This window comes from Apis florea, unplaced genomic scaffold (assembly GCF_048593485.1).
Source record: "Apis florea isolate Af1SG1 unplaced genomic scaffold, ASM4859348v1 contig_3493_pilon, whole genome shotgun sequence".
In the NCBI taxonomy this organism is placed as follows: Eukaryota; Metazoa; Arthropoda; class Insecta; order Hymenoptera; family Apidae; genus Apis; species Apis florea.
The window spans coordinates 2,192,732-2,213,483 of record NW_028256772.1 but is presented as its reverse complement, the minus strand read 5'-3'; the positions used below and the strand labels follow the sequence as shown (position 1 = coordinate 2,213,483).

Sequence of the window (20,752 nt, the reverse complement as noted above, 5' to 3'; positions counted from 1 at the left end):
TCCCGTATTACATCGTACGAATTTTATATTTCGCAATCTCGAATAATGGTCCAATCATTGCAATGAAAAGTAGAAGTAATTTTTATAATCTTTTTTACACAACGATTTGTTTCCAATTCATGATAGATGAATTATATATTTTATTTTGATGCGATTAGCATGAAATGATACTTTAATACATCAATTTATTTATTTTTTATAAAATCATTTATAAAAATAAAAAATTAAATAATTTTATCTAAAGAAAATAAATTACATAAATATATATTGCATATAGTTTCATAATATATATATTACAGAGTATATTATAAAAAAAAATTATATAATATACAATTTGTATAATACAAAAGTATAAAAATTTTTCATATATTTACATATTTATATATATAAATGTTATATTCTATTTTTATTCTAGCAAACTATGTTTTACATTATATTAAAATTATTTTCTTTAATATGCACAAAAATGAGTAAAAGAAATTTCTAATTCAAAATTTAAAATTAAAATTCATTGTATGATTTTTACTGAATGATACTGATTTGAGAACCTCTAATATATATCTATTCTTGTAGAATCTGAATGACATAATAGTTGGATGACTGCATGCTGACTACTGACTGTTAAATGTACAACAAGCTCACGAGATAATCAAGATTACTCAGAACGACGCTGCTTGCAATATAGACATATATTTGCATTATCGTCATTTACAATTGCACGAATAATGCAAAGTTTCTTACTTTAAATCATATATTTGTATTATTATTAATTTATATGAAAGAAAACTTGCAATATTTCTTTAATTAACAAAATATTATCATCAATATTTGAGATGTTTTCAATTTTGAGGTTATCAAATTTGTTCTTCAAATTGATCATTTTAAAAAATCTTATAGAAATTATTTTGGATAATTATAATTTAAATTATATATATTCCATATATTTTTCATATGAAGATTTTTTAATAAAATTTATTAAATTGTCAAAAAAATATAGTAGATTGTCAGTTTATCTTAATATTTATTTTGTACACTATCAATCGTAAATAAAAAATCGATTTGTTTTTTCAAATACATTTGAAAATAATATTATTAGATTTCGGAATAGATTAAAAAAATCATCGATCATCCTTTTTATGACATAAATGAAAAATCATTTTATTTGAATTACATTTCATTTTCTTTTATGTTATTAAATTTTTGTTGAAATATTTTTCCAAGAAAATTAATTTACAATTCGATCATTGATCTATGTTATATAGATCTATAAATAGTTATATATTTTTATTTTCCAATAATTATATATTTTTTTTTTATAGGAAAATCATATGATAATGAAACAAATTTTTTTAAGTAAACATTTTAAAAAATATATTAAATAATGCAAATATATAAAAATATATTTTTACAATTTTATTTAAAATTCTTTTTATTTATTTTTATATTAATAATGTTTATATTTTTAGTGTTTTTATTATTTTAATTTTTTTTTAAGTATAATGATCGTAAATTTTATAAGAAAAATTTTGAAATCTAGCATAACCAGGAAAATCGGATGAGCAAGTTGTTTTTACTTAATTTTGATCATAAATCTTTTTATTATAATTATTATAAATCATTCTATTATAAATATCTCTTGTGTAATTTAGCTTATTAAATATATCAAAGCTTATTTACATACATCGAAGAAACTAATATAATAATTTCTTTTTCATTTTATTATATTAAAATTTTTATTTTATTTAAAATTTTAATAAAAATTCTGAAAATTTTATTATATGATTAATAAAATATAAGAAATAGTAAAATATTTTTTATTAAATAAAAATTTTTCTTAATTGATATCTTATAAGCACTAAAGAATTCTTAAAAGTAGAAGTGGGGGACTTGTTGCTTTATAGACGTCACTGGCATACAGAACATATAACCACGGATTGAAAAAAACCCAGTCAGTAGTCAGTTTATAAAGATCATTCAATGTGATTCGGTTATTTTGTTTTGTGCGTTTATTTCCATGTGTATTTTATCTAGTACTGTTTTCGTTAATAATTTATTCATTAATAAGTTAAATTTTAACTTTAAAATTCATTTCATTTTTAAAATTATATTCAAATTATAAAAAAAGTGTTTTTTTACAAAGCGTTTTTTTTTTCATGAATTTCTCATCAGTAATATTTCTCATTTATATAATAAATTAAATTTGCCAGAGTAACAATACGTGTTGAAAGTGAATTTATACAAAATTGAAATAAAGTGAAACAAGACAAACATGAAGAATTTGAGAACTGCTGTGCTATTCATCGTTGTCCTGATATTGGGACGCCATGCCTTGAGTGCCACTGCTTCTGCGATTCCTATGTGGGAATTCCTCTCGAGGGGTGAGAAAGTAAGTATTATTTTATTGTAATCAAAATATACTATGCGTACATTTTTTTCTGAAATGTTTTTTTGTTAAATTTTTAGATATTATATTTAAATTTTATTATATCAATTTATTATTTATTTTTATTTTACATGTTTAATCATAATTTGTCCTTTTTAAAAAAAATACATATAATTAAATATTTTACTCTAAAATAATTTATATTAGAATAATTTATACAGAATATCAGCAAAAACAAACTTTCACAAAATATAATTGACTATATGAAAATTAAACATATATTGAAAATATTTTTTTTCCATCCATACTTGTTTAGTTTATTTGAATATAATCATATTGTATAGTTTATTTGAATACAATCATATTATATGTGTTCCTTAATAATTGATTTTTGTGTTACTTTTTTCATGGAAAGAATTTTGAGAATTTGTGATCAATAGTTTTGTTATTCAAATTTTTTGGTCAATTTCAATAATAAAAAATTTTTAAAAAATAAAAAAATAATTATATATGATTAAATAGTCATTTATTTATTTTAAATAATCTTGAAATTAATATGTTTTTAAAACAATAAAATAAAAATTAAAATTTTTTCATGTATTATTTTACATAAAAAATAATATATAATTATATTTATTAAAAAAATAATCATAAATTATTATTTTAAATGAAATTACTACTTTATATGATATATTTATAAATATATTTTTTAAGTAAAATAATTTATAAGAATATTAATAAAATTAAAGAATTAAATATAGTTAGAATAAAAAAAAAGATAAATGTATTGTATTGTTATTCTATATTATTGCAATATATAACTAAATATATATAAATAATTTATTAAAATCATACAAGTATAAAAACAATATATTTTAAAAATATAATACAACATTAATAGATATATTTAAATTAAATATTTATATATCCAAAAAAAATATTATAATTAAATAATATAATTAAATATTAATTATTTTAAAGAATTTTAATATTAATAGTAGTTATTCTATTATATATATATTATATTAAAATATATTTAAAAAATTGAAAGATATCAGTTTGCTTTTAATTTTATAATAATTCTATAATTCTATAATTCTATTCTAATCATAAAGTTGATAAAAAAAAAAATTAAAAATCATTTGTTATATGTAAAGGCAAAATTCAATATAATAGCACTGAAACTTCATTGCAAACATTTCAAAACTGATATACATATAAAAGAAACAGTTGTAAAATGATTTCTACATTATATTTAAAAATCATCGAAATCGAGAACATATTTTTCAAATTATTCCAAATTATTATTGGATTTAAATTCAAAATATATAATATTCCTAAATTTTGCATATCTATTTAAAATTATTTGAAATTATTTGAAATTAAAACTTATATATATATAGTAATGTAATGTTAGAAATAATAAATATTTTTTTATTTTATAAATAATTATTTTTAACTATATATAATAGATTGCAAATTCGATCTTTTTCAAATAAAGCGAAAAAAATAATTTTTAGCAAAAAAAGTTAATAAAAACATTATAATTTTAAAATTTTTATGGAATGAAAAAAATAAAAATTTTAAAAATGAAATAATTTATAGGTATATATAGATTATGGATTAGTTTGTTACAAAATTGTTTTTATAAAAAAAAATTCTTAAAAAAATTTTATCATTATATAAATAGATTTTTTAATATTTTCTTTTTAATCGAAAACATTTATTTATTATGATTACATTTCGACGGATTCTAAAAGATGTATTTACAGAAATGTCATTAAAATTAAATTCTAGATTGAATCGGAACGTCATCATATAACCATAAATGGAATCAAAAATATATGTATATCAATAATTTTACATAGATATATCACAAACGCATATTTCGCACGATAAATAACATTTTTTGTGACGGAAAGGAAAAAAAACATGTATCGCAATCAAAATTCAATACATGATGTATGATATAGGTTGTGACACGCATATATATTTGTTTGTTATAACTGTATTCAATATCCTGCGTATTACACATTGTCGAGTTTCACCGGACGCGCATAGAATGCATTTGTCATTACCGAATGGAAAACAGCTTTCGCGATGATCAACAGTTCATACGGAGAAAAATATATCTATTCTCTATATTGATTCTAACAATTCATTCCCTAAATAATAATATTATAATTTAAGAAATGATATAATTTTTAAAGATTTGAATAAATAATTTTTTAATCGGAAATTATTCTCGAAAATAAATAGATTCAATTTTATTTTAGATTTTATTATTTAATGATTTAATGATTTTATTAGAAATTAATATTTAATTGAAATTAAATGAAATATTTTTTATATCATTATTTAATAATTAATTTCTTTAATATTCTTATATAATATATTATATATTTATTTAATATATTTATTTTGTTTAATATTCAATGAAAACAGTATTTATTTAGGAGATAATGTAGAGTATTTACTTTCAGATGAGTTACTTGTTAAGAATATTCAGCCTACAGGTGGCCAAGTACTGTATGGATTCCTCAATGCCAGATTGTAATAAAAATTTATTGCTTACTGGGATGCGGAACTTAGGTAACATGGAAAATAATGTTCTTGACAAATTGGATCCGTATCAACGTGACGCGAAAGGACTTAGTAAGATTTGCAATTTCATTATGAACGAAACATAATAATAAAAATTAATGATATTTTTGTTAATTTATAATTTCTTGTTTATAGTTTGGCGCGCTATGATAAAAAACACATATAATACAAGAGTCGCTCACAAGCCAGATGAATTTTACTTCTCCGCCGGAACAGATTCATTAGGTATATATTCAGAATTAAAATAATAAATTTTAACAAAAGAGAAAATTTGAAAAAATTTTTAAAATTAGAATGGTTAGTTTTAGTTTTAGAATTCCAAAATCTTTTTCTTGATTTCTATTAATTTTTCAATCTGAGATTATCTTAATTCCTAGTCTTGAAACATTAATACAAATCAAAGTTCTAATTATCAAAAAAAAAATGAAAGATTATATTCAAATAAATATTTCTCTATTTATAATTATATTTTGAAAAAAAATTTAATAATAAAAAAAATTGAAAAAAAAATAATGGAATTTCAGTTTATTTATTTATTTTTTTTTTGAAAATGAAATTATGCATTAAATAAAATGAAATTAATGTATTAAATGACTTATATTTAATTGTAATTCAATCATATTCTTTTTTTACAAAAGATTTTAAAAGTTTTAAAAAGAAAAATATTTAATTATGAAATTTTATCTTTATTTAAAAAGATATATTTTTTCAATAAAAAATTTTTCTGTAATATATAGAATTTGATTTTCTTAAATTTTTATATGGATATATTATAATAAATAATTTTTTTATTATAATATTATTATTTATAATAAAATTATAAATTATATTATTTATAATAAAATTTAATAAATTTAATGTTATTATTATTCTTATAACTATTGTATATTTATATTTATAATTAATATATTTATATTTGTTATTTTATAAATTAAATATTTACAAAAATTACAAATATAATAATTATTTTTGCTTATGATGATGATGATGATGATGATGATAGTGATAATAATGATAATAACAATAATAATATATTTTAAGATATATATAATTAAATATACATATAATAAATAAATTAATATATATATTATATATATTATATATAATATGTATGTTTAAGAAATAAAAAATTTATTAAACTTTAAATATTTATTTAACTTATGAATTAAAAATCGAAGTCCATATTATCCATATTATATAGGATTTTATTATTAATAGTAAATTAGTTTTATAAATTTTTTTATATTTATAAACGATCAAAAAATTTGGTGAAACTTTTTATTATAATAAATAAATATAGTATCAAATTAAAATTTAAAAATTTATTTTATACACAATAACACAATAATTACAAATAAAGAAATAAAAAAAATTGATATATAAATTTTTAAGAAAATATATAAATAATATTAAGAAAGAACTTCTTGATTTTATAAATATATTTAAGTTATTAAAAAAAAAAATATATCTAAAATCCATCTTTAATCTCGTGTTATTTTCTATCTGCAAACATATTTTATTATAAAATCATACATCATATTATCCAATATTAATTTTATTAGAGAATTTCAATTTATCAGCATTATTACATTTTTCTTTATTAATTAAAAAGAAAATGTCATGAAAATCACAATAGCGAAATATCAAATTACGAAAATTATTCATTGTTAGAAACATAAAGAAATCGATAATATTTGTTTTACATGTTTTATTTTTGTATTCTAAATGAATGAAAACAAATGCTATGAGAAAGTCTCAATCGTATACGTTCCACTAGAAAGTTTTTTTTTTCTTCATTCGAATGAGATCACATTTGATAGCTCGTTTTCAATTGGACCAACTTATTTAACTGCACTTTCACCCAATCATTTGAACATATGAATCAACGGTTTAGAAAAATTTTTTTGAATGTCATGAAAATGTTATTTTTTAAAAGATTTAAGATAAAGATATTATATTCATATAAAAAAAGAAACAAATCAATAAATATAATATCTCTCTTATCTAATTTACGTATTATTTTCGAAAAGATTTTATTGAAAAAAACTATTAAATAAAAAAAAATTAAATAAAAAAAAAAAAGTACTACTTAAGCTAATATGAAAATATTATATTAAATTATAATACAAAAGTCATGTAAGCAAAAAGAGAAATAACTTTCAAATCATATATTTAATCATATATTTAAGTTAAATCATAATTAAGTCATACAAATGTTAATTAGAAAGAATTAAATGTCTTTTTAATATTAAATTCATCTAAATTCCTTTTTTTTTTAATAAAATTAATAATGATTATTAATGAAATTAATAATGATGTTAAAATTTAAAATTTTACGTTATAAATCTTAAAAAATGATTTTAATTATATTAATATTATAGCTTTGAAATAAATAATGAATGAATTTTTTTAAATCTAATTTTTAAAAAATAATTTATGATTTTAAAAATCATAAGAAAAAAAAAATATATATATATATATATATATATGTAAAAAAGAAAATATGGATTTTTATTGGAATATTATTTCGAATTAGAAGAATACTGAAGAATACTGAAAAAAAATTTGAAAATATATTTGTAGCAAATCTATAATTGATTTTTTAAGTTATCTTGGAAAAAATTGTATAAATTGCATCATAAATAATAAGCATTATTTTAAACAATGTTTTTGTTTTAAATGATTTTTTTTTGCTTTTATTTATTTCATTTTTTTCACAAAATTATTTATTTTATTTATTTATTTATTTTTGTAAAATTACAAATTAGTTTATAGTTAAGTATTAAGTGAAATCATATTTTTATTATTCTTATTTTTCAGCTATCAGTGATAGCGATATAAATGGTATTGGAGAAGAAACAATGACAACACGTGATCGTGTCCAATTATCTTCTAAATACACTGGTCCCTTCCTGGCCGGACCAATGGTAATTCGAGTATATCCGGATGGTCGACCAGTTCCAGAAGATTTGATGCGTCCTCTGCCCCGAGATGAAGATATGGAAGAATTCAGACATTCTCGAATACCCTCATTTGAAAAAATGGAAACTAATAAAGATATTTTCTTCGAAAAACAATTAAAAGAAAGCCCATTTATAGAACCTAATAATCATGGGTTGTCTCAAGAGAAGATTGTTCATCTTCGAAATAATCATTCGCTATTTAAGAGACGATTACCTCAAGAGGTAATTATAAAACGTAAAATACGATATTATTGAATAATATCTAAAATTTAAATTCATTAGATAGTTTTAAAAATCTTCGTTGTGAATATTTGTAAAATTTATTGAATATTTGAGTTCTTAGAAATAATGAAAATGGAATGTTTAGTGAAAACTTTTTTTTAAAAAAGTTAGAACTATTAAAGATATGTAAATAATATAAATATATAAAAGATAAAAATTAAATATTTAGTTATTAAATGTGCTTAGAAAATTTGAAGATTTACAAAAATGATTACTAAAATAAGAAAGATAATGTTTTATTTAGATACAATGAAGTCACATTTAAAATATTAATTTATATTCAACAAAATTATTATTGTTATTTTCTATAGTTCATATTACAAAATATTTCATTTTTGTGAAAAATTTTTTATAAAAAGTGGTATTAATACTTGTTTAAATGTTAAATAGAGATTAATTTTTGATGCAAGAATTAATATTTAAAATATTTAATCATTTTAAGAATGATTAAGTTCAAAAATAAAAAAGTGAAAGATATTTTTTGATAATTTTAAATATTTATCAATATATTATTAGATAAGATTTTCATAAAAATTACTAAACAAGTTTAAAAAGACTGCTTTTAATAATGGTATTAATATTTTATATGAATATTAATGATCACATATCAGTCTCCAAAAACATTTAATATAGAATATAATGCTTAGAAAGTTAATTGACGATTGATCGACAGTAAAATTGTTTATTTTTGTTATAATTTTTTATAATTTTTATTTAATAAGTACATCATATAAAACTTTATTTATATTTTTGTAGATTGCTATGACATATATTTTTATAAAAAATGTCGATCATGAATATTTTCCATTATTTTATTATAATTATTATTATAATGCTTTCCATTAATTTATTATTTATTTTATCATTCTACAAAATATTTTAATATAATAATTTTACATTGATTCCATTTATAATTTCACTTATTTTTAAATAAAATTCAAATAAGCATGAAAATTAAAAAATAAATAAAAAAATTCAAATTTTTTCTATTATATGAGATTTTTTAAATCTCAATTATATTTTCATGTTTTTATTTATTTTTAAAATAGATATCTTTGTGGTATAAAGGAACTTACCTCGCTAAAAATTTATTATTTTTCATGCTGAGTGAATATACATATAAAATTCATACAGTATAATATTAACAGAATATATTTTCATATATTGAAATTTATGTTGAATATTTTATTTGTCAAAACATATTTATTGTAATTGTATAGATAAATTTGAACGACGAAAATAAATTGATTTGTAAATATTTGTATAATTTGAGTTGTTATATTTTATATTTTATAAAGATTTGGTATATAATATTTTTTATATATATCAAATATTTACTTTTTATATATTTTAAAATGAGAACTTTATTTATAACTTTATAAAATATTTAAAATATTTAAAATATTTTGATATTTTATCCAAAATATAATAATGTAATATAAGAATACAATAAAATTGTTTATAAATTTTTATAAAATTTGATTTAATATTAAAACGGGATTTATAAATAAATAACTTAAAATAAAATGTATAATTTAATTTGAAACAAATTATTATTATTTAATTATTTTAAGAAATTTTTAATCTTTTTTCTTTTTTTTTAAATAAATTCTATGAATTAATTGAAAAATGTTAATTATTTTTTTAATTTATTTATTATTATTGATTTTTATTTTTATTGAGAATTATTATTAAGAATACATTTAATCAAAATGAAAACGGCACTTTAATGTCATTTATTACATAGTTATTTACCAATCTTGTTTGAGTATAATCAATGGTTCGACTAAATAAGGCAAGGGCGGAACAAGTATTTCGATGAAAAGTGTTTGGGGGGGGATACAGACAGATACGAAGAAGGCATTGAACTGATTCTCATTGTTGAATTTTTTTCAAGTATTATTTAAAAAAACATACAAAAGAAAAATGTCTTATGAAACAAGTAAGTACATTAACGTTTTAACTATTTTTTATGTTTTTCAAATAATTTATTATTATCTATTTTATGTGAATATCGACTTATTCAATTTTCCGGTCTTATCTCAAGCCAAATCATAACACTTTAAATGTATCTACATATGTACATGTCATAGATGTGTATATGTCATAATAGAATAGATTATAATTAAAATAATTACGAATTTTTTTTTATATATGACTATATATACAGAATTCATATATCATTCATTTTATATATTTTTTATTTGCTGTTTTTATTGAATTTATCGAATTAATTATTTTTTATTTTTGAATACATCTTTATTATTAAAATTAATACTTGCAATAGCAGTTAATATCTTATCACCTTATAAATTCAATTTATAGTAATAATATGAAATGAAAAAAATTAATAATAATATTATCATAAAAAAAATTTTGACAGCATATTATTAAGTTAAATATTTAATACATATAATTAAATTTATAAAAATAAAAAAACAGAAATTTTCACTTTTTAGCAAGAGAATTAAGATATTTTTATATTATGTTATATGTTTTAAAAATTTAATTATAAACATTATTATATCTTCTCTCTATTTTATCTATTATATCTAATTATAATATATTCTCTTCAATATAAATATTCTAATTATAATTAGATATAATTTTATTAACTAAAATTTAATATAAAATAAATTATATAAGAAATATCAAAAGCAAGCATAATTTTAAACCAAAATACAGAGTTTTCATGCTTAAAATAATTTAAATTATTGTACATTGGACTTATGCCAATGAATCCAGGAAATATATTTTAATTTCAGTTAGAAAATGTATTACATAATTTTTTTTCAAATTTTATTATGAAGTAATATTAATAATTTATATTTAATAAAATTTCTATTGTATATGTATTAAATTTTATATATATTGTTTTCTTATGATATATATATATTATAAGAAAACATTATTTTAATCTTATATTGCAGAATACATATTTGCTACATTACCTAAAACACAAAGAGGACAACCTCTTGTATTAGGATGTGATCCTAAAGGAAAAAATTTTTTATATACTAATGGTAATAGTGTAATCATTAGAAATATTGATGTAAGTATAATAAATAAATAAATGATATATATTTTTTATATAATATTATATACATATATATATATATAAATTTTGCATTTAAAAATATCTTTCTAAATATTTTATAAAAAAATAATAAATAAAAATAATAATAATAATTTTATACATATAATACATATAATTTTTCATTTTTAGAATCCAGCTATTGCAGATATTTATACAGAACATTCTTGTCCAGTTAATGTTGCAAAATATTCTCCAAGTGGATTTTATATAGCATCTGGTGGTATGTACAATTATAAATAAAAATTTAAAAAAAATAATAAATAAAAATAATAATAATAATAACTTAACTAATAAACACCTAAAAATATAAACATTTTTTTACTGATAGATCAATCAGGTAAAATACGTATTTGGGATACTGTTAATAAAGAACATATTTTAAAAAATGAATTTCATCCAATTGGTGGACCTATTAAGGATATAGCATGGTCATTTGATAATCAACGTATGGTAGTTGTGGGAGAAGGAAGAGAAAGGTAATTTTCTATATGATTTCAATTGTATTATTGGATATAAAAAATGACAATTGTCAATTTCTTCTAGTCTATTTTTTTAGAAAAATAAATATTCATTCTCCAATATTGACAAAACATATTGCAATGTCAATTTTGAAAATAGATTTTGAAGATAATATAGGAAATTTATAGTATATAAAAAAATGAATGTAAAATCTATAAAAAAAATTTAATCATTTAAATTAAAAATTTAAATATTTTACTTAAAAAAGAATGTTTTTGCTTAAAAGAAGACTCTTCTTGCATTCACTAATACAATTTTAATAGTGATTATATTTCTATAATATATATCTGTAATAATTTTATTTAATATAATCTTTAATTTTAGATTTGGTCATGTGTTTATGGCAGAAACTGGTACATCTGTAGGTGAAATTTCTGGTCAAAGTAAACCTATTAATTCATGTGACTTCAGACCTACTAGACCATTTAGATTAATCACTGGAAGTGAAGACAATACTATTGCTGTTTTTGAGGGGCCGCCATTTAAATTTAAGTGAGTATATAAATATTTTAATATTTTAATAATTTACCATAGAAATTTTTATTTTTTTGTACAGATTTTGGAAATAAGTAGTGATTTTTTAAAAAAATATTTGAATTATTTTTTTAAAATGATTAAATAACAAACTAATTTTTTAAATTTTATCTATTTTATTTATTCTAATTTTTGCACAAATCATAAAGATAATTTTAAAAAATTTCATTTTTAATATTTTTGAATATTATAAATAATGTGCAAAAATGTTGTGAACATAAATAACATTCTTAATCTATAAGATTAATAAAATTCAAGATATAAAAAATTTAAAACTTTTATTTAAATAATAAATTTCTAATAAAATAAATAATTACACATATACAGAATGACCAAGCAGGAGCATACTCGATTTGTTCAAGCTGTGCGTTATTCTCCTAGTGGTAATTTATTTGCATCTGCAGGATTTGATGGCAAAGTATTTATTTATGATGGTATAAATTCTGATCTAATTGGAGAAATAGGATCACCAGCTCATCAAGGAGGAGTATATGGAGTAAGTAAAAATTAAATTTTTTAAAAATAAATACTTTTAGAAATAAAGAATACACTTATTTTTGATAAATTTTTCACAGGTGGCTTGGAAACCAGATGGAAGTCAACTATTGACTGCTTCTGGTGATAAAACATGTAAACTTTGGGATGTAGAAACTCGTTCTTTGATTAGTGAATTTAACATGGGAATAACAGTTGATGATCAACAAGTATATAAATTTTCAATTATACAATAAATATATAAATACAATATAATATATAATATAATAAATAATTAATAATAAATGTGAAAAAAATTAAAATAAAATGAGATATCAAATTAATTTTTTTTAGGTCAGTTGTTTATGGCAAGAAAAATATTTGCTATCTGTATCTTTAAGTGGTTTTATTAATTATCTAGATGTTGATAATCCTACAAAACCATTTAGAATAATAAAGGTATAAAAATTTAAATGCATAATAAAAATTTTTATAATATAAATTTTTAATTCTGTACTTTTTTAGGGTCATAATAAACCAATAACAGTATTAACTTTGAGTCCTGATAGAAGTACAATTTATACTGGATCTCATGATGGATATATTACTAATTGGAATGCAAAAACGGGAGAAAATAACCGTATTCAAGGTCATGGACATGGAAATCAAATTAATGGAATGAAAGCCACAAAAAATTTGCTTTACACTGCTGGTATTGATGATACGTTAAGATTAGTTGATATTGATACAAATATGTATACAGATACGGTTATAGTTAAATTGGATTCTCAACCACGTGGTTTAGATATTTACAAAGATATAATTGTAATTGCAACCATTCGACAGGTAAAATTATTTTATTTCAAATAACTAATTTAATTAAATTACAATAGTTATGCATTTCAGATAACTGTTACACAAGATGGACGAAAGATATCAAATACATCTATTGATTATGAACCATCTTGTATATCAATTAATCAAGAAAATGGTGATTTAGCTATAGGAGCCACATCAGATAATATGGTATAATTATATTAATTTATAAGAATTTACACGAAAATATAATTAATTTTTTATATAATTTTTAGCTTCGTATATATGCACTATCAGGTACAAATCTGACTTCAAAAATAGAATTACAACATTTAGGTCCAGTTACAGATGTTGCTTATAGTCCTGATAGCAAATATTTGGTAGCTTGTGATACAAATCGAAAAGTGGTTCTTTATACTTGTCCAGAATACAAGGTAAAAAAAAAAAAAAATATTGACGGAAATTAAATTAAAAAACAATTAATTTATCTTTTCTATAATTTTCTTATATGATATAATTTTATATATAGAGCGAATCACGTAATATGACTATTTCTTATATAAACTATTTATTGTATAAAAAAATGTTTTTGTAAAAGTGGATAATGATAATTCTTAATTTATTTTTATATTTAGATATAGAAAATATTAATGTATTCGAATAATTGAAAAAATCTTGAAAAGTCTATTCTAAAGATTAAAATAAATACAAAAATGTCGATTGCGACTTATTTATTAAATTATTTATTAAATTATAAACAATTTAAGTTTGCATTAGATTAAATAAGACGAAGACGGCAATATGAAAGAGAGTTATCTTATTTTCTTTTTGTCTTGTTTTATTTAACACAAATTTCAATTGATTATAATTTAATAAATAAGTTTCAATTAATATTTTTATATATTAAATTTTATTGTATTTTATATACTAAATTTTATTTTATTTGTATTTATTTTGATTTTTAAAATCAACCTTCTAAAGATATTCTCGAACGTATAATATATTGATACATTATATGAAAATAATCTTTGTTTTGTTCAAATGAAATCATATATATATTTAATAAACTTATTAAATTTTGTAAAATTTCCCGTATGAAAGATAAGAAACATACAAACTGATACACATTATTTTTATTCATTTTCTTATATTTTATGATAAATATTATAAAAGTCAAATAAAATTAAAATTTCTAAACTAAAAATAAAATTAAATAATTTTTTATTATAAATGATTAATAAATGATTTTTTTATTTATAAAATGATAATCTATTTTATTAATGTATTAAAATGAAAAAATGAAAAACTGATTAAAATTAATAACATTTTTTTATATAATTTATATTTTTCGAAATAATTACGTGCATTATATATGTATAATGTTAATTTTAACTGCTTTTAATTTTGTTTTTATTTCTTAGTAAAATTCATTGTTTTCACTATTTAAATTAAATTCATTGATTCATTGATCATATTTCATGTTTTTAATGCATATATTAAAATTAATATCTAACAAATTGTGATTGCTATATTATATATACTTACATCCATTTTTTTTCTAATAATTGCTCCTTCTAAATGCTTATTGGATTTTTAGAGGGTGAGTAAAGCTTTTTGCTTAAAAATAATTTTTTACTTTAAAATTTAATTAAAAAATTTATTAAAGAATATATAACTTTACAGCTTGCACATAATAGAGAATGGGGTTTCCATAATGCAAGAGTGAATTCTGTAGCATGGTCTCCTAATTCCATAATGGTTGCAAGTGGTAGTCTCGACACAACAATTATAATTTGGAGCGTAACAAATCCAGCAAAACATACTATTATTAAAAGTAAGTACATATAAAGTACCATTTTTTTTTGTGTTGTTTTATAATTATCATATTTTATTTTAAATGCAATTATTAAAAATAATTTTGTTTTAGATGCTCATCCCCAAAGCCAAATAACACGTTTAGTTTGGTTAAATGAGGAAACATTGATCTCAGTTGGTCAGGATTGTAATACTAAAATATGGCGTATAGAACAGATTTAATTAATAGTTTGGAAGATATGTTTCTTCTTTTTAAAAGAGCTTTTTGAATGCATTTTATTTATTTTGTAGTAAATGAATATTGTATATTATTTTTTAATATTTTCGGAATTAATTGATCAACCTGTATTATGATTTTATATTTGATATATCGAAATAGTCAAAACAAGTACATAGTATATACAATCGAAATTGTTACAATGTCTTTTTACATTTTTGCGCAATGTCAATTATAAATAACATTTTTTACATATTACAATTATTTTTTAGATATTTACAATATAATAATGAAAATATGCTGTCTTTTTGATTACTCAATTTTTACTAGGTGATTGTAAAAAGAATTAATTATGAAAAAAAACATCAAAACGGGACATGTCTAATTGTCTATTTTGTCTTTATTAAAACATCTTAATGATAACAAGAAAACAATAACAATTCGAACACTAAGGGCTTCAAGGAACGTGATCACGCTTTTTTTAAATTATTTGTACACTTAAAACAACATAATCAAAATGTTAATTTGCCTTATTCTTAATCAGTCCAGTACTGAATATTTCTTAAAAAGTTGAGGTACATAAGTTTTCATCTTAAATCTTCCACTAATTTATTTTTATATAATAAAATATTTATATGTTTTTTTATATGTATAAGATTCAATATTACATCAAAAAAGCAATTAGAAAGGATCATATAAATTAAGAAAAAATCTTTATATATTTTTATTTTAATTCGTATTATCTAATACTATATATAGACTTTTTTAATTAAATAAATAATAATATGGAGTGTACCACTTGAACAAGAAAACATTTTAATAATTACAATAAAAAATTAATATTTTCATATCGATTCTACTTTTTTTTTTATAAATCAAAAATCTATAATTTAAAAGAAATATATATACTCTAGCAATAAATAACGAAAACAAGAAATTTATGATATTTAATCATGATTAATTTTTTTCACTTTTAGTTTTTTTTTTTTTTTTTTTTTTTTTTCACTTTTGGTTTGTAATTTTTTTTTTTTTTTTTTTTTTTTGTCAATACGCATTTAGGTCAATAATACATAAAATATTTAGGACATTAAATAACACAAAAGATTTGTTTTAAATAAAACGTCCTAATCCTAAAACAAAAATATAAATCAAGGATAAAGATACAATTTTTATGATTTTGGTGTATAACGTGAACGTTTTTGTGGCGAGGCTACTGGATGTCTATAAGAAACGTGCTTTCTAAGGGCATCCCGTGATCTTGATACATGTGAACAAGCTGTACAGCTATATGAACTATTACTATGAGTTTCCATATGTACTCGCAAGTTATATTGGTTACTTAATTGCTTTCCGCAAATAAGACAAGTAACACTAGATTTATTATAATTCTGAGAACTTTTACCGCTTACAGAGCTAGTAAGAAATTTAAAATTTGCATCCCAAACAGGAGGAGGTTTTATATCTTCTGTTGGAGTAATTTGATCTTCTAAAGCAGGTGTACTCTCATCTATTCCACTTTCCGAATATGTTTTCTCAATATATTTGTTGGTGGAAGCATTAATGGAAGGAATACTAATTTTTTCTCTTGTATTTAATTTCGCATTAATAGAGTAATAAGGTTTAGTCTTCACGCAGTAAGGTATACTTTCTTGATCATTAAAAGTTTCCTCTATATTTTCAGTTGTTTCTGTTTCTAGAACCGTTTCTAAAGATTCGCCACCACTTGCAGTATTGTCTTTATTTTCTTTTTTTATTGATGTTTCGGCTAACACTTTTTCTTGTAGCTGTACTGGTGTAGATTGAACATATAAACCATTATCATGTCTTGAATTTTTCTGTAAAAAAAAAAAAAAAAAAAAAAAAAGAAAATAAATAAATAAATAAATAATTATAAAAGAAATATGAATATAAAATATGAAGATGACTTTTACTTTTTTTTAAATTTATTTTTATTTTATTAAAAGATATTGCTGTTCTACCTAGCCTCTAAAACTATAATTTTTTAATCATAAAAAAGTAAAATTTAATTTTATTTTTTAAAACATTTTTACAATTTTTATTTTTATAAAAATTTTCATGCATTGCTCCACATTTATTTATTTATTTTTTAAATAAAAAATAGGATTGTTATATATATATTTATACATTAATTCTAAATATTTGTTATAGCCACTCTTGACTAAAATATAAAGCATTATTGTAATGCAAAAAGTACACATTATATAAAAAAGACTTAATTGTTCTAAAATATCTACTAAAAGTTTTAGTCATGTAGAGAAATTTTTGGATAAAGCTATTTTAGATATACCTGTAAATTCATTCTATGGGGAAAGGTTCCATGGGATGCATCCACTTGCATTTAGTTGCAACACACACAACGATCTTGATCTCGTGGATATCGTTTATATTCATTATCGTTCCTTCGATGCACGCGTGAACATAATATGTGTAGTAGGTATTTCCTTCATGTGATACTTCTTGAGGAACGACAGTGAATGTATTTAAGTGACCTGAACAAAACAACACGATCAGAGGGTAATATAAAGATTAAAGAAGGAAAAAGCAAATATGTAATTTTGCTTAGAAATTATTTTTTAGTAATTTTATGTGGAGGAAAGTGATATTTAATTATTAATTTAATAATTAAGTATTTCTTTTATTTTGTTTAATTATTTAATATTTGTTACTTATATATTATAAATAACATATATAAAATGTAATAAAAATCTATTTTAAATTAGATAAATATTTTGATATAAATTATATTTTTATTTTAAATATATATTTCTAATATAATATGGATACAAAAATAATTTTGATATTTATTACATTAACAATTATTAAATACTTATTAAGTATTCGATTAAATCTGATTAAAAAATTTTATTTATACTAATATAATTGAAAATCTACTTTCATAAATATATAAAAATATTTATATGTTTTTGGAAAACAAATGTTAAAGGAAATTACAATTATCAGCAAGGAATTACTACTGTTTAAGGCACTAAAAAAAAATAACATGCTTTGTTACATATATTTTTTACAATTCACACTGAAACAAGCTTCATTGGGTAAAAAATAATGATTTATCAAATAATATTAATTACCTGTTTTTATTATGTGATTAATAAATAATAATAATAATCAAAATAATATTTATTAAAAAATGATAAAAATGGATATAGTGCAATTACTATTTATAAATTTAACAAAATTTATTATTTTATTTAATTTTTATCAATTTTAAATTTAATTTTAAATTTTTATTTTTTATTCTAAATAAAATTAATTATAAAATTATATTTAATTATTTAATTATTTTTTATTTATATATTATATTCTAAATTTTAAGAATAGTTAATTGCATAAAACTTAACTTTTAAACTTTTTAAAGTGCAGTCATGCTACTAAATATAAAGCATTAATATGAGGTTTGGTAGAACAGTTGTATAAAAGAAAAATAGAGAAAAATATAAAACTTTAAAATGTTCAAAATGTGCATATGAAAAAAGAAAAAAAAGTAAAAATATTAAGAAATCTTTACAATACAATATTAACTACAATACAAACTTACCAAACATTTTCATAATCATCATTTTGTATCTTTATTATATTGAATAAAAACAAATGAATTTCCTTACCCCAGCTATATCAGCTAATCCACGAATATGTAAGGTATCTGCCATAGCCAAAAGTGCAGGTAATTGTTCTTGATAAATATTCACTTCACCATTATACATAAATGTAACAAGTGCACATAAATTTGCATATTCCATTCCTGGTAATACAATTACAGGATGTTGCAAAGAACTTAAGTCCTAAAAATTGATTTTTATAATTTTTATTATATTTAATCATAAAAGAGAAAAGAAAAAAAATATTTAGCATCTTAAAAATATATATAATACCTTAAATAATTCTTTAAAATAATAACTACAAGCAGAAAGAATGATTTTATGTGCATGTATGTGCCTACCACCAGCACTTAATGTAACATCTGTTAAATAACCACCATCAAGTAATTTAGGAAGAGAACTCAATAATGTATTTTGAAAATTGTGCCATCGTAAACAAAATTGTTGCCCTTCCATGTTTTTATATACTGTAAATCAAAATTACAAAATCTTTTAAAATAAGATTTTATATTTTTATTACATATTACTTATTCATTAATTATACATATACAAATAAAAAATTTAATAATCACAATTCATGTAATAATTAAAAAAATTTTTAAATTATAATAAAGAAACGAAGCAAATATAAATAACAAATAACAATATAATACTAAGACTATAAGTTATACAAACAAAAAAATTTTAAATAAAATAAACATCCATAACTATGGACAAAAAGTTACATAAAGTAGCTACAAGAATAATACTATTTGTTTCTATACCGTCTATTAATCATACATGCATTTTTATTGAAAAAAATAAAACTAAAGATAAATTAAGCTTTCAAATACACGCTTAAGAAGGTTATGTATCTAAGACTCTTAATAAAACACCAAAAAATTTTCTTGAATTTGATTTAATCTATTTGCGCCGGACGAAAGAGAAGTTGGGTTACTGCTGGTAGAGCAGTTCAAGAGATAGACAATACTATTTATTTAATCAGGCTGCAGGTTCCAGCCAAGTCTATTATTGTACTTTCAGGTATGGCTGGAGGAAAGAACAAATATTGGCTGACAATTTATAAGAATTAAATTTTTTTTTTCACTATCAATAATTCAATAAAATTTATTAATATCACAAAATAGATTTAAAATTTTATACATCACTTAGTCTTACCTTAATAAAAATTATTTCATAAAATAGTCAATGATATTCTTTATAAGATACTTCACATCTATCTAGCAAACTTCGCCATAATTATCACATTACCAGTAACATAGAAAAAGTATAGCAATCTATACGATGTTGACATACACTGTCACCTGTCGACATATTATAGAAGTATATAAAATGATTAAAAATGAAAGCAAAAAAAGTTTTTCTATTATTTATTTTTAATGATACTAATTTTTTCTAATGTATTCTCAT

General features: G+C 19.4%; 3 protein-coding genes across 7 annotated transcripts; 2 read left to right on the top strand and 1 right to left on the bottom strand.

Moving 5' to 3' along the window:
- Positions 1-616: 616 nt before the first annotated feature.
- Positions 617-9,499, top strand: Reg-5 (Rhythmically expressed gene 5). 2 transcript variants are annotated; one of them, XM_086912951.1, is made up of 5 exons: positions 617-1,948; positions 2,208-2,386; positions 4,867-5,038; positions 5,123-5,212; positions 7,808-9,499. In XM_086912951.1, the coding sequence occupies exons 2-5, from the start codon at positions 2,270-2,272 to the stop codon at positions 8,203-8,205; spliced, it is 777 nt and encodes a 258-aa protein (XP_086769077.1). In that variant the 5' UTR covers positions 617-1,948; positions 2,208-2,269; the 3' UTR covers positions 8,206-9,499. The 2 variants fall into 2 exon arrangements, with proteins under 2 accessions (XP_086769077.1, XP_086769076.1); XM_086912950.1 differs by lacking the exon at positions 617-1,948 and adding an exon at positions 1,953-2,030.
- A 467-nt stretch (positions 9,500-9,966) lies between these two features.
- Positions 9,967-16,552, top strand: flr (actin-interacting protein 1 flr). Its single transcript, XM_012486262.3, has 13 exons — positions 9,967-10,174; positions 11,163-11,284; positions 11,459-11,549; positions 11,658-11,805; positions 12,173-12,340; positions 12,710-12,878; positions 12,958-13,086; positions 13,211-13,315; positions 13,382-13,702; positions 13,763-13,882; positions 13,948-14,106; positions 15,356-15,506; positions 15,600-16,552. Exons 1-13 carry the CDS (start codon positions 10,159-10,161, stop codon positions 15,707-15,709), a joined length of 1,809 nt encoding a protein of 602 aa, XP_012341716.1. The 5' UTR covers positions 9,967-10,158; the 3' UTR covers positions 15,710-16,552.
- LOC100868413 (uncharacterized) lies at positions 15,818-20,656 on the bottom strand. 4 transcript variants are annotated; one of them, XM_031916426.2, is made up of 4 exons: positions 20,501-20,656; positions 19,616-19,809; positions 19,349-19,525; positions 15,818-17,539 (listed from the first exon to the last, which is right to left on the bottom strand). In XM_031916426.2, the coding sequence occupies exons 2-4, from the start codon at positions 19,796-19,798 to the stop codon at positions 16,874-16,876; spliced, it is 1,026 nt and encodes a 341-aa protein (XP_031772286.2). In that variant the 5' UTR covers positions 19,799-19,809; positions 20,501-20,656; the 3' UTR covers positions 15,818-16,873. The 4 variants fall into 4 exon arrangements, with proteins under 4 accessions (XP_031772286.2, XP_086769073.1, XP_086769075.1 ...); XM_086912947.1 differs by lacking the exon at positions 20,501-20,656 and adding an exon at positions 20,218-20,346; XM_086912949.1 differs by lacking the exon at positions 20,501-20,656 and adding an exon at positions 20,176-20,303.
- Between the last annotated feature and the right edge of the window lie 96 nt (positions 20,657-20,752).

Bases quoted from the DNA above. Each gene is read 5' to 3' on its own strand.
- Reg-5 (XM_086912951.1), top strand. From the start codon at position 2,270: ATGAAGAATTTGAGAACTGCTGTGCTATTCATCGTTGTCCTGATATTG. The intron at 2,387-4,866 runs GTAAGTATTATT...ATTTACTTTCAG, and splicing joins TCCTCTCGAGGGGTGAGAAA to ATGAGTTACTTGTTAAGAAT. The intron at 5,213-7,807 runs GTATATATTCAG...CTTATTTTTCAG, and splicing joins CGCCGGAACAGATTCATTAG to CTATCAGTGATAGCGATATA.
- flr (XM_012486262.3), top strand. The intron at 13,703-13,762 runs GTAAAATTATTT...TATGCATTTCAG, and splicing joins TAATTGCAACCATTCGACAG to ATAACTGTTACACAAGATGG. The intron at 15,507-15,599 runs GTAAGTACATAT...ATTTTGTTTTAG, and splicing joins AAAACATACTATTATTAAAA to ATGCTCATCCCCAAAGCCAA.
- LOC100868413 (XM_031916426.2), bottom strand. From the start codon at position 19,798: ATGGAAGGGCAACAATTTTGTTTACGATGGCACAATTTTCAAAATACA. The intron at 19,526-19,615 runs GTATTATATATA...ATCAATTTTTAG, and splicing joins ATTTTAAAGAATTATTTAAG to GACTTAAGTTCTTTGCAACA. The intron at 17,540-19,348 runs GTAAGGAAATTC...TTTTTTTTACAG, and splicing joins GATTAGCTGATATAGCTGGG to AAAAATTCAAGACATGATAA.